This window comes from Pongo pygmaeus, chromosome 18 (genome assembly GCF_028885625.2).
Source record: "Pongo pygmaeus isolate AG05252 chromosome 18, NHGRI_mPonPyg2-v2.0_pri, whole genome shotgun sequence".
Lineage (NCBI taxonomy): Eukaryota > Metazoa > Chordata > Mammalia > Primates > Hominidae > Pongo > Pongo pygmaeus.
Genome location: NC_072391.2, coordinates 65,715,459 through 65,740,479, shown reverse-complemented (window position 1 = coordinate 65,740,479; position 25,021 = coordinate 65,715,459). Strand labels below are relative to the sequence as shown.

Sequence of the window (25,021 nt, the reverse complement as noted above, 5' to 3'; positions counted from 1 at the left end):
CCAACAGAGACAGGTGCCTGTGGGTGGCTCTGTGTCCCCTCCTGTGGATCAGTCCAGCCAATGTGAAGACAGCCGGCTCCACACAATGAGGGCTGCAGGTTTGCCGGGGGGAGCCCTCCAGCCTGGGAGGGAGAGTGAGTGGCCTGTCGCTCCCTCTGCAGGTTTGATTCATCTTGCAGCAATTGCTGGGATTTTAGAGAAAGAATGAGGGAGTACATCCTGGAGTCTCCCAAGCCAGATGGCAGGCGGGGGTGGACCTGGACACCCACCAGTCCTGCTGAGCACTGAGCCACGAGCACTGTCCACAGAGTGAGATGCCCATGTCCCAGATTTCACCGAGGCCCAGCACAGAGCTGGTTTCCCAAAGCTCTGGGTTGCCCGGCTGTGGTCTGCACAGACACACATGCTGCTCCGAACTGCACCCTTCCAGTGTTGGCTTCAAAGGCATTTCCCCTGAGGAGAGTGACAGCCTTGTGAAGCTGCTTATCAGAACCAGATACAGCCCCAGCTCAAGTTCACCTTTAGACACTAAGCCCTGGAGATGGTGGCTGCAGACTTGCCCTGAGGCCGCTGACATGCCCCATAGAAACCCCCTCCGCACACCTCGGGCTGGCGGGAAAACAGCTGCCCCCTCTCTGGCTGGAGGCATCCAGCTGAACCTCCCCTCATCCCCCATGTCCTGCATACCTGCTGGTGCAAGCCTGGGACTCTAGGGCGCCCCTGTGCAGCCTATTCTTTCCTGAAGCTTGCGGTCTGCTGGGCAGGTGGCCACATCCCAGAGCATTTGTGATACAGAACTGCAGAGACCGGGCCACACGTGGCGGGGATGAGAGCCACCGGTGGAAACACCTAAGCCACCGGGGCAAGGGGTCCAAAAGTCTTCTAAGGAGGGAATTTCTAAGTTGAGTCTTAGAAAGAGTGAGCAAGGCGAGGGGCAGAGGGATGGGGAATGGCAGGCAGGGACAGGACACAAGTGAGAGGCAGGCGTCCAGGGGAGGGGGCTGCAGAGACCCGCAGGCCTGACGGAGGGGCTGAGCTCCCCACTAAGGGCCAAGGGAGTTCCAATAGGTGTGAGGCAGCTGTGACACAGCGGACTATATAGAGGGCATCCCTGTAGCCCTTGTGGAGGCTGATAAAGTTGGGGAACCGTGATGCAGTCCCGGGCTGGTGCAGGGGGTCCAGCAGGAGTGGCAGGGACTGATGGGGACTGAGGGAGGGCAGAGTCCAGTGACACCTAGGTCCCTGGCTTGGGTGACCAGGGATTCAGGAGGAGGAGAGGGTGTGGGGCCCGGATGGATGGCACCGTGGGCTCAGACCCCCCAAAGTGCCAGGGCAGGAGCTGGGCTGAGTCAGCAAGACAGCGGGTGGGAAAAGAGTGGCCCAACTGCTCCAGTCATGAAAAGTCTGGGTTATACTTCTACAGGCTCCCCCACGAGGTGATCACACTGGGTCCCTGGAGGCTGGGCAAACACTCCAGACGCTTGTCTTTATTGATTTTACATTCAGCACAATAGATGCACCTGGCAGCCTTGCCTAGGCAGAGCTCTGAGTCTGCTCCGAGACCCACTTGTGGCTCCCACAGGGGACCCAGGGTGGGCTTATTCAGGTGGCTGTGGGTCTTGACTGGGCTGCATCTCGGAGGACATGAGGGACAGCGGTTAAGGCTTGGGCCAGACCCACACAGCCCCAGGGAGCTTCTCCAAAAGTCACAGGGACTGTTGGGGAACTCTGATGGTTCTGGAAGTTGGTAAGACCCAGGCTGTGCTTGGATCCTCATTGCTGGGGGGTTTCTCCCGTGGTCAGTGGAGTGGAAGCACTGGGCTTGGTGTGATCCTGCAGGCTGGGGCCACAGTGACAGCCCAGTTGTGCATTGAGGGGGACCGCCCTCCCCTGCGGCCCTGCTGGCCATACTGCCCTCTGCTCCAGGAGTCTCTGGCCCCTTTGCTCTGCTGTTTGTTCCTGCTCTGTCCTTAGCTGGCAGGCACTCCATGACAAGTGGCCATGTTTGTGGCTCCTCTGACCCAGGGTCAGCTGCCCACTCATTCTAAAAACTGCCCTGGCTCCTGATGGGCTTCCAGCGGCTCCCGGCCAGGGTGGGCCCAGGCGTCCTCTAGGATGCCCTGCCTGCTCCCTTTGCATCCACAAATCTGTACCTCTCTGAAAACCAGGACCATTTTTCAAGCAATTGGGTTACAAGGTCAAGAACGTTAGTTAGGGGCAGTCACGTCACCAAGCTATTTGCTCCAAGAGAACAGCACACATGGAGGAAGCCGTGTGCAGGATCTGTCTCCCAGCCACCTGCTGAGCCTGCCAGCTCCAGCCTGGTTCTCAGAACCGTCCCACTCACACCAGGGGAAGCAGGAGTGGGATGAGCTGGGGAGACGGCCCCATATCTGACCCTCTCCCCTGAAGATCACTAAAAACAGTCCCCCTACTTTTGTCTCTGCAGGGTCTGCAGTAGGCCTCCGCATGGCCCACCGAGGTGAACCATGACCGGCTGGCCAACACTCGCCATTGACCAGCCGGAGTTGCATCTCGCCAGGAGGTGACCCCTCCTCCAGCTGCCCCCAACTCGCCCACCCTCGCCCAGGAAAGTGCCCGCGGCTGCCACGGACACCATGTAGTAGGGCCGGCTGCGGCGCCCAGTGAGCTGCGATGGTTTTGTACACGACCCCCTTTCCTAACAGCTGTCTGTCCGCCCTGCACTGTGTGTCCTGGGCCCTTATCTTCCCATGCTACTGGCTGGTGGACCGGCTCGCTGCCTCCTTCATACCCACCACCTACGAGAAGCGCCAGCGGGCAGACGACCCGTGCTGCCTGCAGCTGCTCTGCACCGCCCTCTTCACGCCCATCTACCTGGCCCTCCTGGTAGCCTCGCTGCCCTTTGCGTTTCTCGGCTTTCTCTTCTGGTCCCCACTGCAGTCGGCCCGCCGGCCCTACATCTATTCACGGCTGGAAGATAAGGGCCTGGCCGGTGGGGCAGCCCTGCTCAGTGAATGGAAGGGCACAGGGCCTGGCAAAAGCTTCTGCTTCGCCACTGCCAACGTCTGCCTCCTGCCCGACTCACTCGCCAGGATCAACAACCTTTTTAACACCCAAGCGCGGGCCAAGGAGATCGGGCAGAGAATCCGCAATGGGGCCGCCCGGCCCCAGATCAAAATTTACATCGACTCCCCCACCAATACCTCCATCAGCGCCGCTAGCTTCAGCAGCCTGGTGTCACCACAGGGCGGCGATGGGGTGGCCCGGGCTGTTCCCGGGAGCATTAAGAGGACAGCCTCTGTGGAGTACAAGGGTGACGGCGGGCGGCACCCCAGTGACGAGGCTGCCAACGGCCCAGCCTCTGGGGACCCTGTCGACAGCAGCAGCCCAGAGGACGCCTGCATCGTGCGCATCGGTGGCGAGGAGGGCAGCCGGCCACCTGAAGCTGATGACCCTGCGCCTGGGGGCCAGGCCAGGAACGGAGCTGGCGGGGGCCCGAGGGGCCAGACGCCCAACCACAATCAGCAGGACGGGGATTCAGGGAGCCTGGGCAGCCCCTCGGCCTCCAGGGAGTCCCTGGTGAAGGGGCGAGCTGGGCCAGACACCAGTGCCGGCGGGGAGCCAGGTGCCAACAGCAAGCTCCTGTACAAGGCCTCGGTGGTGAAGAAGGCGGCTGCGCGCAGGAGGCGGCACCCCGACGAGGCCTTCGACCATGAGGTCTCCGCCTTCTTCCCCGCCAACCTGGACTTCCTATGCCTGCAGGAGGTGTTTGACAAGCGAGCAGCCACCAAATTGAAAGAGCAGCTGCACGGCTACTTCGAGTACATCCTGTACGACGTTGGGGTCTACGGCTGCCAGGGCTGCTGCAGCTTCAAGTGTCTCAACAGCGGTCTCCTCTTTGCCAGCCGCTACCCCATCATGGACGTGGCCTATCACTGTTACCCCAACAAGTGTAACGACGATGCCCTGGCCTCTAAGGGAGCTCTGTTTCTCAAGGTAGGAGACCTCAGCCCAGCCTGAGGACCACGTGCCAGCCGGTCCTAGAGCCACGCAGGCAGGGGGGCTGCAGCGGGGAGTCTTCATCGTCATGGGAGCTGGAGTGGGAGGTTGGAGTGGGAGGCAGACGCGGTCTTTCCTGGAGCCAAACAGCAGGGCCCTGGCTCGGGGACAGGGTCAAGACCAATGCAGGGATGAGCACCGAGGCTCTGGGCTCAGACAGACCCATCTGGGTGATCTTGGGCCCTTTCCTCAGATCTCTGAGCCACCATTTCCCCAACTGTAAAGCGGGGAGAGGGTGGGAGTGGAACAGCAGTAAGGCCTGGGAAGGGTTCCGAGCCGGCGCAAGAGTGGCGGTGGTGGCCGTGGAGATGGTGGCAGTGATAAAGCGAGGAAGAACAGGAGGCAGGGGCTCTGTCGGTTCCTATGAGGCAGAGAGACCAGCCCAGACCAAGCGCATCAGGCAGGCAGACGGGACCCTCAGGTCTCCGCGCTGTGACACCGCCTGGCTCACTGAGGCCACTAGCTTCCCTGGCCTGGACACCCCTCCCTCCTGGCTGTCGTGCAGCTGCCCTGCCAGGCTGTCTGCCCACCAGCCATGGTTTCACTTCCATAGTCACTAATTAAAGTGAATCATAATTATTTCTGCTAATTTGGATTCGATTGGAGGAGTTTTTAGGCTGTGGTAATTTGGTCATTATACATTATCTTCTACTGTGCCTGAGACGCTCAGAGTGTCGACTTTTGTTCTCTATCCAAAAGCCGCTCATGGTGCTTCCAGGGTTTTCTGAAGCGTCATTTGGCCAGTGGATGCAGCACAGGGCTTTCTGCCCCAAGAGGCAGCAGCTGTTTCAGATGTGGGTTCTGTCCCTTTAGGGTGAGACAGGAAAAAGTGGTGGCTTTGCAGGGAGGGCTGCGGCTCAGAGGCCTGCCTAGGGCGGGTTTCCTCACTTCCCAGTTCGCCTTCAGAAGCAACCACGCTCCGCCTGCCCAGGGAAACACTGGTGCGCAACCTGGCGCCTGCCAGGAGTGGCGGTGCTTGTCTTCAAGCCCTATGGGAGCCAGGGCAGGCAGCAAGGGCCCTGGCCCCCACTTCTGGTTCCCCGATGGCTCTTGTGCGGCTCTGCCAGGCCCAGAGTTTGGGTCCTCTGCTCTTCACTCACAGCAAGGGATGCTGAAATTGAAGCAACTCCTGACAGATAGATCCAACCTTCCCATTTTGGCATATGGTTCGTTGGTGTTCTGTTCCCTGGATATATTTTTGTCTCGGCAGCTAGAGTGACTTTCTGGGGAGGAAGGGGATGTGTTGTCAGGCCCAGGGTGGGAGGATGTGCCCCTCCCACCCCTCACTCCTACCCTACTACAGGTGGGTCAGAGGCCGGGCCTTCCCCCGCCCCTACCCCAGCCCACTTCTGCACAGATCAATCCACACATCCTGTCCCCACCTCCCTTCTCCATGAGGCACCCTCACTGTTCCCAACGAGGCCAACAGTGTCTGCCTGGGACAGCCCCTCCTCCCAGGTTCTGTCCTGAAAGTTCTTTTCATCTTTCTCTACCTCCTGGGACTCAAACTGTAACCTGATCTATGACATTCAAACATTTTTTGTATTGACGAATTTTTTTTTTTTTTTTTTTTTTTTTTTTTTTTTGAGACCGAGTTTCACTCTTGTTGCCCAGGCTGGGGTGCAATGGCGCGATCTCGGTTCACCACAACCTCTGCCTCCCGGGTTCAAGCGATTCTCCTGCCTTGGCCTCCCAAGTAGCTGGGATTACAGGCATGCACCACCAGCCTGGCTAATTTTTTATTTTTAGTAGAGACGGAGTTTCACCATGTTGGTCAGCCTGATCTCAAACTCCCAACCTCAGGTGATCCGCCCACCTCGGCCTCCTAAAGTGCTAGAATTACAGGCTTGAGCCACCACACCCAGCCTTGACCAATATGTTAAAATCAAGATATTTCACAGAAAACCCAGTTTGCAGGTTCTCTCAGCAGCCCCAGGCCTGCCACATTCCGCACCCCACGCGGCTGCAGTGAGCTGGAGCTGTGGTTGGCTGCCCCGCAGTGGGGTTTCCCAGCAACCACCATGACACCTGCCTGGGAGTGAGACTCTGCAGCTTCCATTTCTGTCCTTTCTGAGGCCCCCCTGCTTTGTCCTGGCCCAGACCTCTCCCCCTAGCCCTGCATCTGGCTGCCTCCAGGACACATCCCCATTCACTCGCGAACCAGACTCAGCCTCTGCCCCGGGCTGCTCCTCTCCCGTGTTCTGCCATCCTGAAGCCAGAAGGACCACCTTGGCTGCTCTGTCCTGTGCCCGACCCATCCATCTGAGGCCCCTAGCTCACTTTCCAGACGGCCCTGGGTGCACTCCACATCTCCAGCTCCCTTGGCCCAGGCCCCCTCCTCTGCATCAGTCCTGCTGTGGTTTTGGTCACCCTCCCTCTCCAGCCGGCCACCCTCCTCCTCGTCTGAGGCCAGGTGTGACTCCTCTTATGCCCTCCACTGCCTCAGGAAAAGTCTGACCTTCACCTTGTACCACCTCCCGCCCCCCTGCCCCCACCACCCTTAGCTCCAGCTCTGCCCCAGCCACAACCCCGATGAGGGGCCCCTGTACCCCTGGCCCCTGCTTGTCTTGGTCCCACACTGGGTGTGGCCACACCACCTCATGGAGCTCCCTCAGCAGCCGGCCACACAATCCTCTCTTCCCTTCATGGGCTCTTCTGCCCTCGTGCCCAGGGTCTTGTCTGTCCATCAGACAGAGCACCAGGACAGCAGAGCTGTGGTGTGCCCGGCACACGCGGATCCCAGCACGGAGAAGTGAAGTACGTGGGGCTGCCTTGGGGACAGGCCCAGCTGGAGAGGGGCTGGGACGCTGGAGGGACTCGCTGCAAAAGCCAGTGGTCCCCTCCTCCCCGGAAGGCCCTCGTGGTTTCCCATGTGGGACTTCAGAGCCTTCAGGGAAATGTGGCTCTGTGAAGGAAGGGACTGGAATCCCTTTTTCCTCGCCTACAATAGAGCCTTATTCTGGACGCCTCTTCTGTTGATGGTCTTTGCCCGCCAGGACTCAAAGGCACAGCCTCTCGTGTGATTGTTTGTTTTCACAAGAGAAACACAAGGCTCTGCGGCTCCCAAGGCCACGAGCCAGGAATCAATAAGGCCCAGCAAATAATCAAGTGGATCTTGGCGAGATCACACGGCCGATGAGGAGGGAGAAGCAGGGCGGGAGGGAGCAGGGCCTCGCCACTCCTCCGGCCGGCGGGTTCTCGTCATGCAGGGCCCAGTCTGAGGCCTCCCTGCGAGTGTCCAACCCTGCCTGGGACACAGCACGGGGCAGGTGACACCAAGTGCTGGATGAGTGAGAGGCTGACGCCTTAAGACCAACAAACAGGCAGCCGGGGAGAAACCACAAAGACACCAGCCCCTCAGAAAGCAGCGCAGAGCAGCACAAGACAAACAGATCCGACTGGAAGCTGCCTAGACCATGTGAGCCTGTGACCCCGGCCCACAACTCAACTTCTGGCCTCAGTGTGTTCAACGGTGAAAGCAGCATCACTTTACCATATGCCTGAGCCGTTGTAAGGACCCAGCAAAGTAACGTCCATGCGCCGCCACCCCACCCCAGCACGAGCCCACCGGGCCTGAGATGATCCTCATGGAGGAGAAGCAGTTGTTGCCTGAAGACGGCGCCCCTGTGTGGTCTTTTATTTATTTATTTATTTTAAGACAGAGTCTCGTTCTATCGCCCAGGCCAGAGTGGTGCAATGGGGCGATCTTGGCTCACTGCAACTTCCGCCCCCCAGGTCCAAGGGATTCTCCTGCCTCAGCCTCCTGAATAGCTGGGATTACAGGCATGCGCACCCAGCTAATTTTTTTTTGTTTTTTGAGACAGAGTCTCACTCTGTTGCCCAGGCTAGAGTGCAGTGGCATGATCCTGGCTCACCGTGACCTCTGCCTCCAAGGTTCAAGCGGTTCTTCTGCCTCACCCTCCTGAATAGCTGGGATTACAGGCACGTATCACCACACCCGGCTAATTTTTGTATTTTTAGTAGAGACAGCATTTCACCATGTTGGTCAGGCTGGTCTCGAACTCCTAACCTCGTGATCTGCCCGCCTCAACCTCCCAAAGTGCTGGGATTACAGGTGTGAGCCACTGTGCCTGGCACACCCGGCTAATTTTTGTATTCTTAGTCGAGATGGGATTTCACCATGTTGGCCAGGCTGGTCTCGAACTCCTGAACTTAGGTGATCCACTCACCTCAGCCTCCCAAAGTACTGGGATTACAAGTGTGAGCCACCGTGCTCAGCCTCATGTGGCCTTTTGAGCATGGCGGCTTCATAAATGTTCTGTTTTTGCAGCAGAACCATCAATGCTGCGTGATCTCACAGAGCCATTCTGGGGGCAGGGATGCTGTTAGGCTAAGGTTTGGGTCTGTCTGTGAGCAAGAAGTGAATGGTGAACCTGTGGGGCTGAACAGCCAGACGTTCATACCCCCAGGTGCTGGGGAAGGAAGGCTGTGCATTAGGGCTGGGAAGGGGATGAAGAGCTGTAGAAAGCCAGGGGCACCTGCTGCTGAGCATGTCCAGATGGAGGAGATAATACCAGCCCAACCGACTGCAGCAGTGAAGGAAGGACAGAGCCTGCTGAGGCTGTTGGAGCAGATGGGCTGTGACGTTTGGGCTGCTGTGAGCTCCACAGATGTGGGGCACCCACCCTGCAGCCCTCTGCCCTCAGCCAACAACTGGGAAAGGCAGCGTGTCCTGCCCAGCCACCTCCCTGGAGTGCTTTTTGGGTCTGGGGTCTCTTCATCGTGGGAAACCCAGTCTGGAATGGATTTGCATGGCTTGGGGAGGGCACAGAGGCACAGGAGGGAAGGAATCCCAGGGGCAGGGGATGAGGAGCCGGTGAGCGGCCTCTCTGTGCGGGGCATCTCCGTGGCCATCCCTCACCTCTCCTGGGCTGAGCACTGACAAGGGCTCCATCTCACCCCCACCTGGGGTAGGGCAGTTATGAGTTGCCTGCAGGGTACAGTGGAGATGCTCATTTGTATTAAGCCAGGCTTTGGGGTCCTGCCAGGGTCACCTGCCACCTGGCGGGTGGAAGGCTCCGTCTTGGGTAAAGGAGGTAAGCAGGAGGTTGGGGCGGAGGGGAGGCCTGAAGAGGATGCTGCCACAGTGGGCTCAGGATGGAGCCAGGGGTGTGCAGGGGCCAGCCTAGGACACAGGCCAGGGAGCTCTCATCCAAGACGGGGGACAACGGGACTATGGCCTATAAAGCAGATGACTCACCATGCAGCCAGAAGGCGACGAGGCCAGGAGGGGCAGGGTCTGGGCCTCCTACCGTGTGGGGTGGGCTCTGAGGCCACGCCATGGCACAGGGGCAACCCCTGAGATTTCAGAGGGAGAAAGCACCAGGGCGTGACCAGGTCTAGGGTGTAACCGAGGGAGGGAGGAAAGAGCCACAGACAGGAGTGGACAAGGAACTGAGAGCCATGGCCACGCTGGTCACTGGGAGATGGCAGAGCCTGGGCCTCGGGGGAGCCTTGCTGCGGTTCGGTACTTCCCCCACGCTTTGCACAGATGGCCGCCAGCACTCCCCACGCCACAGGCCGATAGTTTCTTTCAGGATCCGCCTCCAGCCCAGATCCGTAAGCTCCTAGAAGCAGGACACGTCCTGTCCCTACTCGGGCCCCAGAATCCAGCCAGGAGCCTGGCTTGTGAGGGTCTGACCTCATGGGTGGGTGGGCACTGTGCTCTCAGGGCCACAGTGACTGGCAGGTGGCGGCACTGACCCCCTCCTCCCCCAGGTGCAGGTTGGAAGCACACCTCAGGACCAAAGAATCGTCGGGTACATCGCCTGCACACACCTGCATGCCCCGCAAGGTAGGGTTGCCGCCCACCTGTGATTTTCTAGGCATGGGATCAGCGCCTGGGGCCTAGCTGGGGTCTGGGGCGAGCTTCATCATCCAGTCTCTGTACTTCTGCCCTGCAGAGGACAGCGCCATCCGGTGTGGGCAGCTGGACCTGCTTCAGGACTGGCTGGCTGATTTCCGAAAATCTACCTCCTCGTCCAGCGCAGCCAACCCCGAGGAGCTAGTGGCATTTGACGTCGTCTGCGGAGATTTCAACTTTGATAACTGCTCCTCTGGTGAGGCCGGGCTCCTCCCCACTCAGGTCTCCAGCTCTGGGGAGGCTGTGGGCTCAGTCACAGCTAGACAGACTTCGTTAGGCAGCGCAAAGAATTCCTGCTCCTCGAGAGCATGTGGGCGGGGTATTTAGCAAGACTGATTTCTCTGCCCCCTAGAAATCCTAGAACAGGAAGAGCCCACGCTCTGCCTAGAAAGCTGGAGACAGAGATGCCCTAAAAACGAACCTCTGACAAGGAAGGCTGGGGGCCTCTGAAGCGGACAAAGGATGAGTCCACTAGTAACACTCATCAATGGGGTGCTGCGCTCTCGCTTCGAGCCAGCTGCCATTCTATCGCTGTTTCACTTAAGTGTCTTAACAACCCTGAGAGGCAAGCATTGCATGTCTCCACGTGGTGTGGTGGAGGAAGCTGAGACTCAGAGAGGCTGGAGAACCAGCCCAAGGTCACATAGCCAGGCAGTGATTGCAACTGGGATCTGAACCCTGGGAATTGCGCCTTAAACCATTAGGGTGAAAGACTAAAAGCTCATCATCAGTGAAACAGCAAACACTTGCTGTAAATAACTGATCTGTGGATCCAATGACCATATGGACCTTGTGGGGACCTTCTTTCCTCTGTCCGAGGACAGTGGTCACTGTCACTGTCCTCAGAGGGAATGCTGAAGACCAGGGCGTGTGCTGGGGGAGGTGTTCTCAAGGACACAGACAAGCAGCGACAAATGAAGCACGGGGCACCTGACTGGGACTGAGATCCCACCCAGGGGCAGTGGCCTAAGGGACGGGGGCCTGGCAGCACATGAGGGGTAACTGATGGGAAGCAGGGGCACAGGCCCTGTGGGACAGCAACGCCCCCTGATGCCTCAGCGTTTCCTCCCTACCCGCACAGACGACAAGCTGGAGCAGCAACACTCCCTGTTCACCCACTACAGGGACCCCTGCCGCCTGGGGCCCGGGGAGGAGAAGCCGTGGGCCATCGGTGAGCTGGGGCTGGGGGAGGAGGATGGGAGCTGGGCTCCCCACAGACTTCCCTCAAAGATCACCAGGACCTACCCCCAAGACCCCACTGCTGGGGAAGGGCCCCATTCAGCTGCCCCTGGGTAGCAGAAGCCTGTGCCCACCCACAGCGGCCACCCCCTAGAGGCTGCCTGGGCCCTGCCTGCAGTGACCACTGTCACCCCCTCGTCCCCCCCAGGTACTCTGCTGGACACGAACGGCCTGTACGATGAGGATGTGTGCACCCCCGACAACCTGCAGAAGTAAGCACTGCACTCCCAAGCTGGGGACGAGGCACTGAGGCCCTGACTAAGGTGGAGACAGGGACTGGGCAGGACCCACGTGGGAGAGCTCAGCTCGGGCTCATGAGGGGTTTTGTTGGGCAGAAACCTGTTCCTCATCTCACCTTTGAGAGCTTTTAAGAGCTGGGAGCTGGGCCAGGCAGGTGGACCTCACGCCCTCACGCCCAGGGGGACTGGCCTTGCTAAATCTCTAGGGGTATTTCCCAAACCTGTTTTCAGGAGCTAGCCCTGCCCCGGGGCCCCTGCCTGCTGGGTACAGGAAAAGGCCTGGAATTTCCCTGGGCCAGGCCACGGGTCGACCCCTGTGAAAGAGCTGCTGGGTACGGCACCTGCTGAAGGCAGCATGGCAGCTTGCAGCACCAATCAGGCAAATGCAGACACCAGCAGCAATAACACAGCCGACCATTTTCAAAGTAGAGACAGTTCCATCCCTGCCAAAATTCATTCTTGAGCCCCAGTGAGATGTCCATAAAGAACACATCTGAGAGGCTAACAGCAGAACCAATTTATAATTCACAGCCCGAGACTGCAGTCATGGCGATGGTTCCTTGCAGCTAATTTGAGCCAATTAATTAGATTATAGACTAAATTGGAAACATCATCCTATGCTGAGAAAATTCTTTTTATGAGATGATGATTAAAAAATGACTACCAGTAACTCTCAGATCATTGATGCTGGAATTAATTATCAAGGGCAAAGGACAGTGATGGATTCCATTTCTGAGCTGTAACAATGTTCTGAATGTCATTAGTGTATTTATCTTAAGGCTGATGAAAACCTTGTGGAAGCCTATGTTTGCAGGCCCTGCCTTGCCGGGTGCCCCTTTTCCAACCGTCCAGGCACTCACTGAACTGGCGGCCTGTGCAGGGTCTCTCACCACTGCACTTGCCATCCCAGGCCCTGGCCCCAGCCTGCCCTCTGCGATGGGGGCTCCCAGGAGGGGGTCCTAAGCCTCTGGCCCACTGGTGCTGAGGCCCCAGGGGACAGGCTGGCAGGAAGCAGACAGGCATACTGCTTGTCTCAGGGCAACAGTGACAGAAAGGGATTCCAGATGTCACATCCCCCTGCTCCAGTGCCCTGCCCTCCCTGTGGATCCCCTAGCACCATCATGGGTTTCCTCACTCAGAAGCGGGATGACAGCCTGTTCCCTGAAGCGTCTTGGGGCCCACAGCAACCATTCTCGTTTCAGAGGAGGAAACAGAGGCTTGGAGGCTCGGTGACATAAGCAGAGTCACACAGCCACGTAGGGACAGCCCCACATGAGACTCCTTGGAAGTGCTCTCCTGGTTCCCTCAGCCCATCAACCTGGGAACAAGAGTCACAGGGGTCCTCGAGACTCATGGCAAAGACCAAGCTCCCCAAAACAGGCCCCCTGTTGGCTCAGGGCAGAAGCCCATTCTGGGGAATGCATGGGATCAGTTCTGTCCGAGTTCAGAAAGGGAAAGTGAGTGCTGGCCAGGCTGGGGTGGACGGAACACCTCAACAGGCTCCGGAGCCCAGATTCAGCCAGGACCCCACAGGCGACTCGGCCTGCCCCCAGCTGAGGCCCTTTTTGGACCTGCAAGGGAGAGATCTTAAACCCAGCGCTTTGGTCCCACCTACCTGCTCCCACTCTGGGAGGAGACCATGGCTCCACACACAGCCCTTGCTAGGCCCCGGGGCAGGCATAGGGGCTCACCTGCCTCCTGCATGTGTGGACAGGGTCCTGGAGAGCGAGGAGGGCCGCAGGGAGTACCTGGCGTTTCCCACCAGCAAGAGCTCGGGCCAGAAGGGGCGGAAGGAGCTGCTGAAGGGCAACGGCCGGCGCATCGACTACATGCTGCATGCAGAGGAGGGGCTGTGCCCAGACTGGAAGGCCGTGAGTCAGGCGGGCCCAGCAACCAGGGCCATGTAAAGAGAGAGCAGGGCCCGGGCCCTGCAGCTCTCGACAGCCGACTCCCTGAGACCCCACGCCCCAGGCCACTCTTACAATGACACCCATCACTCCCTCAGACCCTTAGGGCCCCAGGTCCTCCAGGCCCCATCCCTCTGACTGCAGGAAGGTCTCAGCCCACCCCAGCCCCGGGGCCTCACTTCGGGGATCCACAGGCCGCTCCCTGCAAGATGCCCTTGGAATCTGACCAGGCTGTTTCTCCCCTCTCCCACTCGCCCCAGGAGGTGGAAGAATTCAGTTTTATCACCCAGCTGTCCGGCCTGACGGACCACCTGCCAGTAGCCATGCGACTGATGGTGTCTTCGGGGGAGGAGGAGGCATAGATCGTCCGGAGCAACGGGGCCTCTGCCAGCCCTTGGAGCTACAGCCCATCCCTGGGCCATGTCCCCTCCATCGAGTGCCCGGTGCTTGGAGGAGGAGGGCAGGGACAGGGAGGGAGCCACAGTCAGTGCCCGGGAACCTGGAAGCTGCGCTGCTCTGCGCCTCTGGGCCTCACTGTGGACAGAGGAGTCAGGCCCGCCCCGGGAGCCTCCAGCTGCCTAACCAGTGCCATTCTTTCACAACACGATTTTCTACAAATCTACAGCACAACTGAGTTTGTAACCCGTGGGTTAGTATGAGGACCGGGTTCATGTACTCTCTGTATCTCTTCTTAAGCTTCGTCCAGGGTTCTTTATTTTTGTCTGCTGCCAATGTCGTCTCGCATGCCTGCACCCTCGCATGCACGCTGCCCGCATGCCACGTGCCACGCCGTAGCCACAGACCCCTTGCTCGGGCCTCACCCAAGGCCAAACTCCAAACACAATCAGAACCAGCCAAAGAAGCACTTCCTGGGCACGGCCACCAGCTCTCCCGCCTCCAGTGTGGTCCAGCTCTCGCAGGGTCCAAGGGCTGCATCTCTACCAGCCAGCCCAGGACTCTTCCCAGGGTCTCGCATTCAAGGGCGATTACATTTTAAAAAGAAAAACAGAAAAAGGTTAATTACAAAACCAACCCTCACTTCACAGGGTCTGTAAGTCATTCACAGAACTTTGCTCTTCCCGAGACAGGGTCCCTTCCCCAGCTCAGGCACAACAGGGTCTGGCAGGCTCTGGTGCCCCGGGTCTCCTCTGCGAGCCTCCCATCTGGGCAGTGGAGCCATAAACGGGGATCCAAGAAGAGAGCATCCACTTTTTTTTTTTTTTTTTTTTTACAGGAAGAAGGGACTCAGCATAAAGGGGGGTGGGGGGATCCTGATTTTGAAAATAATCTATTTGTAGCTTCTCTTCTGTCAAAACCAACACATCCTCTTCTTTCTGCCAATCCTCTCCCCCACCGGACACCTCTCTGGTTCGGGACCAATCCCTCCCTGGGGACGTGCCCCACCTGCGTGCCGGCTGAGCTCAGGAACCCCTGCCTGCCCCCCGGGTGGGGCTGTGGCTCTGGCCTCCCAGGCCCATCCTTAACTGCTACCCTAGCCAACACCAAGGCCACAAGGGGACCCCAGCCTAGGAAGCAGGAAGCCAAGGTGCAGAGAGCAGCCTGGCCCTCACCAGTGAGCGGGCTGGGGCAGCAAGGCTGACAGTTGCCACATGCCCAGGGCAGGGGTGTGGTACTGGCACCCAAGTTCAGCATGGCAGAGCTGGCCAACAGCCCGTGGTCCCCGATCTGCCTCCAGCCCCCAGGCCCCTTCGGCAGCACTGCCTCTGCCCACCTGCCTTTAACAGACTCCAGGCTGCTCCTGTCATGCAGCGAAGGTTTTGTCTGTTTCAAAGTTTGAGACTTAACTTGAGGGACTGTTTTTGACAATCCCCGCTGACCTCCGCTCCTCGTGGCGCCCTGGCCCTGCACCCAGCCTGGCCCAGGGCCGGCTTTGCCTGGTGAGGCTGGAGGGAGCACCAGGACCTGCTGTCTGCTGTCAGCCCCTCCTGGTGCTGGTGCCCTGATGCTGTGCCTTGTCACCCATTGAGCTGCAAGAGGGACCAAGAGGGGGCCACGCGGCCAGCCAGACGCCTGGCCCTGTGCTGGGGCAGACGATGCTGCGGAGCCTGGGGAGCCTGGCGCTAGGACGTGCATCCTTGTGACACTGGCCTGTCTGAACTCACCTGGCCTGGGAAGTACCGTCTGCCCGGGCCCAAGCCCTGCCCCTCCAGAGTCCAGAGCCACGAAGAGGCTGCTGAGGGCGAGCGTCCTGCTGGGTTCTCTGCTTGGCCCACCCCTCCAAGGGTCTGGCCTGAGAGCCTTGACTGGGCTTCATGCTGTGGAGGCCCCCAACTCCCAGAAGCAGCTGGGACTCTGCTCACACAAGCGACTGGGCCAACCGGCCCTGGACCCCTAGACCCCGAGCCGCCTGCAGACTGCCTGCACAGGGAGAGCAGCTGAGGCCTGGGCAGGGCCCGCACACCAGACCCCAACATAGCTTCCCCACCCAGGCAACCCCCTTCCCGGGGCAGCAGGCGTGGGAGTCAGGGCTGCACGCTCCTCCCCTCCCACCTCACAGGCGGCCTTAGGCAAGTCATTTTCTGTCAACACAAGGTCGCCTCTGCCTAGTCAGGTCCTGGCATCCAGAGTAAGGACGTGCAGCCCCCAGGCCCCCGCACACCTCCCTCAGCACCAAGGCCGGGACCCCCCACCCCCAACCAAGTGTCTCATTGTGGCTGCTTGTGGACTCCTGGGCCTTGTGTACAGGCCAGGCCCTTCCACTGATTTTTAAAAGTGAACCATTGCTGGATCTCAGATTCTGTGGCATCTAAGGCCTAGCAGGGGTGGGCACATGGGTCACCCGAGGCCCATACCAAGACTCTGTTCCTGCCCTAGGCCCAGTCTCAAAGGAAGCCACGAGGCGCAGGGGCCGCTGAGGAAGGAAATGTTCATTTTCATTTGTCCAAAACCACCTTAAGTTTTAAGTATATTAATCTTGATGCTTTTTAACTATTGCTTTTTAACTTGCTGAGATTTAGAAATACTGTTATAAAAAGAAAAACTTTTTTAATTTCTGTATTTTTTTCTGTATTGTATCTTCATGGGACATTAGGGGTTTTCTATGGTAAGCACACCTACGGTTTTGGTAAAAACATTATCAAATATATATCCAGACGGTTCTTCCCTAGAAGAAAAACAAATCTTTACACCTGATAAAATATTTTGCAAAGAGAGGTGTTCTTTTTCCTTATTGGTGCTGAAAGGAAGGATGGATAACGAGGAGAAAATAAAACTGTGAGGCTCAAGGCTGGTGTTCTCCACTTATTTCAGCGACAAGCTGGGGCCAGGCCTCAGGGGCATGCCTGGGGGCAGGGGAGGGAGTTCCTGCCCCCAACTGCAGGACAGGCGCTGCCCAAGTCTGCCCTGAATCCGAGGACACCGGAACTCTGCTCATACAGGCAGCTCGGCTGGCCTGGCACAAGCCTCACCTCCTGAGCTGCAAGCCAGAGGCCACTGGGTTCTCTCACGTGGTGTCTGCTGTTACCTCTGAGAGCTGGGACATAACCAAAGGGGGGTTAGTGTGTGAGAGAAGCAAGGCCACAGCGCCTACTGGCCTCCCTGGTGAAGCGGCGCTGGGCAGGGGCTGCTCCCTGCCATACCCCACCTGCAGGAGGGGCTTTCCAACCTGAGGGAGGTGCAGGGAACAGGGCTGCCTCCTAGCTCCCCTGACAGTCGCTTTCCTGGGCCTGCATCTCAGGAACTGCTCTGGGACAGCTGCCTTGTGTCCAGTCTCAGGTCCTGGCAGGCCACCAGCTGGTGCAGCACTGAGGCCAGACACCTATGGATGTGGTTTGAAGTTACCTGTCAGGTGAAAGGGCCAGAACCCAGGCCTCTCAGCCCAGGCCCAGCCAGAGTCTTCAAGCCCCAGAGACCCAGCCACAACTCAGCATCTCCACCCACTAGAGGGCCAGAAATCTCCACCCACTAGAGGGCCAGAAATCTCCACCCTCCTAGCAGAAGCCAGAAGAGCAGGGACCCGGAGATCCTCGAGAGTGGGACAGGCAGGACAGGCTCCTGCCATGGGGACTGCTCGCCAAGGGCGACGTGGACAACCCCGCCGGCCAGCCCCACAAGCTCCCCGTGCTTCCACTCCCTCCCCAGCTGGGGAGAGATGTCTCTGCATTGGAGCTTTCTCAGCACCTCAGAAGCACAAGCAGAGGGGTCTCCCTAGCCCCTCCAGGGCTCCAAATTCAGTCACCCTCTCATGCTCCCTGCCACAGCTGGAGCCAGAGGCCAGCAGTGCAAAGACGCAACAAGGCACAGTCTTTCCCATCCCTGAGGCCGAGCAGCTCCCAGAGAGGAGACGAGGGCCTTCAGCCTTCCCCCCTAGAAAGCCATAAGCCACTCAGAACCCCAGCCCTCAGGCCACTTTATTGTTCAAGGGTGGTCTGGGGTATCTGCAAGCCTGAACTCCATGGCGATGTCGCCTGTGTCGGGGTGAAACTCCACCGCATAGCTGACAGTCCGCGGGCCACCCAGCGGTGCTCTGGGATCTGGGGCAGGGCTGAAGAAGTAGACAGCCTGCTTGCAGTGGGGGTTCCAGCAGCAGCCCCCCTGTAGGAAGAAGAGCAGGAAGGCGGTGAGGGCTCCCTGGCACCTAAGCCTCCTTCCTAGCCTGCCTCCAGCCCAGGCAGCTCACAGCAGAGAGAAGCTGCTCAGGGGCCAGATGGCCCAGGACCACTGGGGGGTCATCATCTGGCCAGAAGAACTTGTGACAGAAACACCCAGGGCATGGGGGCAGGGAGGCCTCCCCAGGCGGCGCCTGCTCTCAGGGTCTGCACGCACACTGGGCCCGGCACGCAGGCACTACCTCGGGGTCTGCAGGCTCCAGGAGGCCAGTGCTGAGTGTGCACTCTGGAGTCAGGTGGTACTCCATCCATAGCACCGCTGCGTGGCTCCGCCCGGGCCTGCCAAGGAGAGGGGGGCCCAGCAGAAGTAGTCACACAAGAGGCAGGGGGGCACAGCTGCAGCTCCTGCGGCTTTCCAGAAACCTGTGGTCTTCCCCACTTCCTGCCCTGCCCTGCCGGGAGCTTGTAGTGCTGCAGCTACATAAACGTTCCTCAGAAAAACCCCAGCCAGAACAGCTGCAGCCGAGCCCCCACCTGAGCCAACCCGAGCCCTGCAGCCGGGCCACACATGGGGCAGGGCCGGTGTGGCTGCAGGGTCCGGGGGGCTTGAGGCACAGCCTGGCACTGAAGGCTGGAAGGCCCCTCTGATACCCCAGACAGCAACCCCGGGAGCTCAGGTGATGGCGCCTGCCCTGCCTGGCTGCCTGCCCTGAGTTGGAGGTGCTTCCAGGGGAAGCAGTCACTCCTTGGGCGAGGATGGGGTGAGGGCTGGAGCGGGACAGGGCTGCCCGTGCCTGGATGCAAGCAGCACTTGCTGACCCTGACCTGCTTCAGCTCCCAGGAGGGTTCAGGAAAACGGTGCATCGGTGACCACAGGAACTAAGCTCCCATCTTCCTGAGCTGTGATCCAACAAGGGAGCCTCAGCTGTAGGGGGTGAGCAGAGCCCTTCCTGGCTCCCCCACTACTGGCACACACAGGACCGTGGGAACCACCACACGCGCAGGGCCACTCTGACAGGGAAGGGCAAGGTTGTGGGGAGGACTAATACCCCTCCACGTGTCAGCGTCTCCCAGGCCAGCTGTACTCACCACGGGGGTGAGAACTCCAAGGGGAAGCAGCAGTCCCTCCCTGCCCCCCAGCCCTCCCTGCACCCCAGCCCTCCCTGCACCCACCTCCTGAGTTCCACGGTGCCCTCGGCACACAGGGGTTGCAGGGGCACCGGCTGCTGGAAGTCAAAGGTCAGGATCTGCCAGGGCTCGGAGAGGCTGCGGCATGGGTACTCCCACAGCGGGTGGGGCTCAGCCTCCCTGCTCTCCCTGAAGTCCAGGGCATGCTGCGAACAGAAGGGGGCCTGGGGGCTGCAGAGACAGGCCAGCAGCCAGACAGAGGGACCCCTCCCCGGCTTGGCTCCCACTGACTGCAGTCACAAGGGGTGTGCGTTCTCCCATAAAGATGCCGAGCGCCCAGCAGACCAGCGGCTCCCCCTCTCTGCCACTTCTCTCTCATCAGTGGCTCCCCAGGCACCGCTGGCTCTGAGCCTCGCTCTCCGGATTTTTAAGATGGGGTGGTACCGCCTGTCTCAAGCTGTTCTGAGGACCACATGTCTACATCACTGGAGAGAACACCCAGCACCTAGAAACTTGGTGACCACCACAGCTGTGTGGCCCTGACAGGTGGGCCCCAGACCACAGGGAGGGATAAATGCGTGACAGTACAGCCCTAGTGCCTGGCGGCAGGCTGGGGGCACCTGCATCCAGGAGGGATGCAGAAAGCTGCCTGGAGGAGGGGAGCGGACGGTCAAATGGGAGCTGGCAGGAGAAGGGCCAGAGGGGCCCTTGAGGATAGAGCTAAGCCAGGAGAGCAGGCCAGGGCACCCAGGCCAGCCGGGCCACTCTGCAGGGGTGGTATGGGGAGCCAGCTAGGGCATTCCTGCAGTGGGGATGTGGCCAGACTCAGATCTATAAGTTCATGTGGGCTCCGTGTGGAGGATGGCCAGAGCAGGAGGGGCCCAAACCAGGACGGCAGCAGTCAGGGGACAGCCTGGGTCGGAGGCTCACTGGGAGCACGAAGACCAATGGCAGGGGATGGGAGGACTTGCCAGGGAGGATGCCCGGGGCCCTGGGCCTGGCTGGTCGTATGAAGTGGCGCCAGGTCTAAGACAGGGCACTGGAAGGGCCAGGCTGAGGGTGAGGAAGGGCAGGTGGATTTGGAAAGCATAGAAGTAAAAATGCCTGGCACCCCACTGTGGGATACCCACCACCCTCGGCCATCCGCCTTAGCACACGAGAGACAGACATTGGCCCAGGACCAGAGTGGCAGAACCGTATCACCAAGAGGGGACAGGGACAGCCAGGGTGGGCAGGCCATGAGCAGGGACCCACGGGAGGCGTAGAGCGCATGGATCCAGAGCACGCAGGGCTCAGCACGAAGGAGATTTCTAAAAGCATCTAACAGTCAATGGTCTGCTGTGAGGGGCAGGTAAGATGCAAACTGAAAATATCCACAAGGTTTAATTTACTTAAAAAAGTGTTCACACACAGGAAATCCATGTTCGCTATGGGAAAATGTGAGCAGAAAGGTGAGCAGAAGCAGAAAAGCCCCACCTCCCGATGCACAGCTGCTGCTGCGGGGCCACAGCTGCTTCCCGCTCCTCTGGTGTCCATGAGATGTCTTTTTTTGAGACAGGGTCTTGCTCTGTCACCCAGCCTGGAGGCAGTGGCACAAACGCAGCTCACTGCAGCCTCGACCTCCCAGGCTAAAGCCATCCTCCCACCTCAGCCTCCTGAGTAGCTGGGAAAACAGGTGTGCACTACCATGCCCGGCTAATTTTTTGTATTTTCTGTTGAGACAGGGTCTTGCTATATTGCCCAGGCTGGTCTCAAACGTCTGGGCTCAAGCAATCCACCTGCCTCAGGTTCCCAGAGTGCTGGGATGACAAGCAGGAGCCACGTGCATTTCCTTAATACACAGCACGGCCCATGCTCCTCACCCTGCCCCTCTCATGTGGATGGAACAGGACCCTCAGCTTCAGTCCTCATGAATCCAAGGACCACTGGTGCTGTCAGGACAGCCCATGGTTCTGGAGAACGCAGGCCCAGTTGCTAACCCCTACCATGTAAATAACCTGTGGGACACTCCTCAGGTACCCCTCCCAGAAACGGAGCCCCCGCCGTGGAAATGGCTGCCTAAGAAGGTTCCCAGATGGCCTCTGGAAAGGCTGCCCCACTAGAAAACAAGCTGCGGGCACTGGTGGGGGCGGTTGCAATGACAGGATGTGCGGGCCCAGTGGAGATTCTGACACAGGGTGACAGCACAGAGCCAAGAACAGAGCTGGTACCAAGCAATGCTCATGGTGAACCACACAAAATGGCAGCACCTGACCTCACTGCCCCCAACAGAAGAGCCTGTGCTGCCCAAGCCGGGACCCTGTCAGAGGCCTGCGCCACAGGAGCAGGCGGGGGGGACTACGCAGAGTGTGGCCCTGCCTACCTTAATCATGTCATCCATGATGTGCACGTCGAAGCCTTCGCAGTCACCACAGGGGCTCCGGATCCGCCACAGGTCCTGTGAGGAAGGAGCAGCCCCGTCCACACCCGCCCGCCAGGACACAGGGAAGTGTGGCAGCAAGAACAAGAGGCGCATCTTGCTGTTCCCTGCAAACCTGAAAGAGACCCCCAAGTATGAAGGGGCTCAGAGAGAACAAAGATCCACAGCGGTTTCTGTAACAGACTGGGTTGGGCGGGAACCTGCAAGCTCTGACGAGACACCTGAGTCCTCTCCTATAAGGGACAGTCAGCCAGAGCTACCAGGCTGGGGGCTGCACACTCCTATCCGGGCCATCCTGAACATCATTTCTTCGGGAAGAAATCTGTAAGCCAGTTCTCTCCCCAGCATCATCTCCAGTTCATGAGGATGCTGGGGAGAGAAAAAGGCCCTGCCAAGAGGAATCCAGAGGACACTCAGGCCACACGGCCTTCCCTCCCTTCCTCCTGGTCACACGCACGCATGGATCGTGACATCCCCTCTTTGGCCATGAAAACCAGAATTCATGTGGAAATCTGACTAGGTAAACAAGTAACACAGGAGAAATGCCCAGAATTTCAGTGATGGAGCCACTAGGCTAGGAGAGAAAACCACTCTCATCAAATGAGATACACTCTCCATCCAGGGTAAAGCTTTTTAAATCCTATTAATAAAAATGCCCTTCCCAAAATGACTTTGTGACTATGGTTCTGCTTTGATGGGAAAATTAAAAGGAAGCTTTTCCGTTTTTTCTTGCATAAAGCAGCGGACTCTCCCATCTCAAAATGCTTTTAACAATTGAAGCTTCGGCTATTAATGAGAGCAGAGCAGGTCGCACGGCATGGCTTCTGAAACGCTTAATTTAAATTTTTAAATTATTCTGATAAGCCACAATTGTAAAATGACAACACTCAGCCATTTCCATTTCGTATGTCAAATTATCGCATTTTTAAAAAGGCAAGCATCTTCTATTCAACCCCACAGTGTGCTGACACAGAAAGAAAACACAAGCTCAAATCATCAAGGCCCGAGCCGCTCTACAGAAACCCAAGGTTCCTGCAAGAAAACAAGGTTCCCACCCGCCTCCTCTGCTTTTTTCTGCAACATCCCCCGGGTGGCCTACCCTGAACTCCACAACCACAGCGTGCAGCGAGGCTGCCTGGGGCATCACCACAGCGCCTGGCCCCAGGTGCTGGTCCACAGCGGTCCGCACGTACCAGAAGTAGAGGTTGTGCCACGGCAGCAGGCTGGTAGTGAAGAACGGCTCACCCAGGAGGAGAGAGACCTGGTGAGCAGGGCAAGAAGCAGGGCCCAGGCGTCAGGAGGGCTCGGCCCAGGAGTGTTAACAGGAACACGGAAGCAACAGGCCACTCAGTCACTCAAGTCACTCCCTCACTCCCTCTCCCTCCCTCACTCAGTCACTCACTCATTCAGTCACTCATTCCCTCCCCTCCCTCATCAGTCCCTCCCTCCCTCAGTCAACAAACAAGCAAGGCAGCAGGGCGCTCTGTACCTGCCCTGGAGGCTGTAAAGATTACAACCAGATATGAGTCCCGTGCTCAGCAGAGCAGAGCGGAAGAGGGAAGCAAACAAAGTGGGGCTGACCCCATGTGACAGAAAAAAGCAAGGAAGGGTGTCATGGAGGGAGCCCAGAAATAAACGTGCCAGATGGGGCTTCCAGAGTGGCATCCTGTCAACCCCCACTGGACGCTTTATCTCAGGACTTACCAGGGCTTGTCTCCGTCTCCCTCCCCAGGCTCCGAGCACCACAAGAGCAGGGACTGGCGGCCCAGCATCCCCAGCAGTGAGCCAGTGCCGTGACCAGATGTTCTGTGAACACTTGTGAGTAAATGAACACATGCATGGCAAGGAGCCTGAACGGCCGAGGGAGGGGCAGCAGGGGCAAGAGTGAGGCCGGGAGACAGCAAGGCCCCCCAAGGTGAGGGTGTGGAGCTGGCCAGGAGCCAGCCCAGCCCAAGGCAGCCAGGACAGGGTAAGGGGCTGGACTCATCCTGGAGGCAGCGGTGGGGGTAGTGGGTGTCACTAAAAGCTTTCATCAGGGGTTCAAAATCAGAAGGAATGTGATTTAGAAGATGCTGCTGAGGACCATGAAGTGTAGAAGGGAACCTGCAGGTGCTGGGGACGGAGGCGACCTGGGAGAGTGCAGAAAGAGTCCTGGAGACTGCAGGGCGGGAGGAGAGGAAGGAGTGGCAGAGGGTAAGGAGGCAGCCGACCCTGGGCGGGCCCAAGCAGACAGGCACCAAAGCAGGGCCAGTCAGAGATGATGGAGATGCAGCAGGAAATGCTGGCAGACAGAAAGGGCTGCCCTGAGTGCTTCCTGGCCTCCTCACACAGCATCAGGAACAGGGCAAGAACGCCCGCTCCCACCACTCCAATTCAACATGACCCCGGTCTACCGGTACACCACACACTGGCTTTCAGAATCATCTCCTATGCCCTCATCTATGAGGGAGAAAAAAGGCAACTTGTGGATGAATATTTATAGCAGCATTACTCACAACAGCCCAAAAGTAGGAGCCCCCCAAATGTCCATCAGCTGATAAACAGATAAATAACATGGTCTATCCACACAATGGAATCTTATTCAGCAAGAAAGAGAAATGAGGTATTGATTCAGGCTACGACATGGATGAGCCCTGAAAACACGAAGTCACATGAGAGGCCAGCCATGAAAGACCACACACTGTCTGATTCCATTCACACAAGACGCCCAGAATGGGCAAGCTAAAGACAGAAAGGAGAAGAGTGGGTGCCCAGGGCTGGGGGACCGCGGACAAATGGTGCGTGACCGCCAATGGGTAATGAAAGGGTTCTTAAACTGATGTGGTGATGGTTACACGACCTTATGAATATGCAAAAATCACTAAGTGAATCATAAGGTATGCGAATTAAATCTCAATAAAACTGTTATTTTTTAAATGGGCAAAAGGCTTGAATAGACATTTCACCAAGCAAGACATAAGCACACGAACTAATGTTCACCATCATCAGTCACTGGGCAAATACAAATTAAAACTATGTGGAGACATCACCACACTCCCATTAAAATGGTTATGCTAAAAAAAAGCCAATGCCAGGTGCTGGTGAGGATCCGAGAACCTGGACCCTCAGATGTTACCGATGGGGATGTCAAAGGGACAGCCCACTTCAAACAACAGTTCAGCAGCTTCTTAAAAAGTTGACCGTAACTACCACACGACCCAGCAATCCACACCAAGGCATCTGCATAACAGACTGAGGACATACATCCTCTCTAAGACCGGTGAACCCATGTTCACAGAAGCCTTATTCAAAGTGGCCAAAAACTGGACACAATCCAAATGTCCATAAGCAGGTGAATGGATAGCCACACCGTGGAATGCTACACAGCCTTAAAAAGAACGAAATGCGTGAACCTCAAAGACATTATGCTCAGTGAAAGGAGCCAGACTCGCAAGATCACACACTGTGTATCTCACTTTTGAGAAATGCCAGAAGAGGCACATACTGGAGACACAAACCAGACCAGTGGCTGCCAGGCCTGGAGCATGGGAATGCTGACTATCAACAGGCTCCCAGGAATTTGGGAGGCAACAGAAATATTCTCTTTTCATTCCCAT

At 58.1% G+C, this 25,021-nt stretch overlaps 2 protein-coding genes across 53 annotated transcripts in view; one reads left to right on the top strand and one right to left on the bottom strand.

The window, feature by feature from the left end:
• SMPD3 (sphingomyelin phosphodiesterase 3) overlaps positions 1-13,931 on the top strand; it is an 87,812-nt gene extending 73,881 nt beyond the window's left edge. For 2 of the 3 annotated variants that reach the window (XM_054454080.2, XM_054454079.2), the window contains 7 exons: positions 2,450-3,978; positions 9,781-9,856; positions 9,966-10,121; positions 11,007-11,096; positions 11,313-11,376; positions 13,118-13,274; positions 13,571-13,907. In XM_054454080.2, the coding sequence (XP_054310055.1) occupies positions 2,656-3,978; positions 9,781-9,856; positions 9,966-10,121; positions 11,007-11,096; positions 11,313-11,376; positions 13,118-13,274; positions 13,571-13,672 (1,968 nt within the window). In that variant the 5' untranslated portion in view covers positions 2,450-2,655 and the 3' untranslated portion in view covers positions 13,673-13,907. Of the gene's footprint in view, positions 1-2,449; positions 3,979-9,780; positions 9,857-9,965; positions 10,122-11,006; positions 11,097-11,312; positions 11,377-13,117; positions 13,275-13,570 lie in introns of all 3 variants that reach the window. The other variant, XM_054454078.2, reaches the window with a different exon arrangement.
• Positions 13,932-17,662: 3,731 nt separating this feature from the next.
• The window catches only part of PRMT7 (protein arginine methyltransferase 7), a 46,405-nt gene continuing 39,046 nt past the window's right edge, over positions 17,663-25,021 (bottom strand). For 25 of the 50 annotated variants that reach the window (XM_063654428.1, XM_063654439.1, XM_063654446.1 and 22 more), the window contains 5 exons: positions 22,525-22,686; positions 21,369-21,443; positions 19,052-19,212; positions 18,121-18,217; positions 17,663-17,864 (listed from right to left, as the gene is read on the bottom strand). In XM_063654428.1, coding sequence (XP_063510498.1) covers positions 17,688-17,864; positions 18,121-18,217; positions 19,052-19,212; positions 21,369-21,443; positions 22,525-22,686 — 672 coding nt within the window. In that variant the 3' untranslated portion in view covers positions 17,663-17,687. Of the gene's footprint in view, positions 17,865-18,119; positions 18,218-18,703; positions 18,779-19,051; positions 19,213-21,368; positions 21,541-22,524; positions 22,687-23,129; positions 23,241-25,021 lie in introns of those variants that run through there. The other 25 variants (XM_054454046.2, XM_054454048.2, XM_063654419.1 and 22 more) reach the window with 7 other exon arrangements.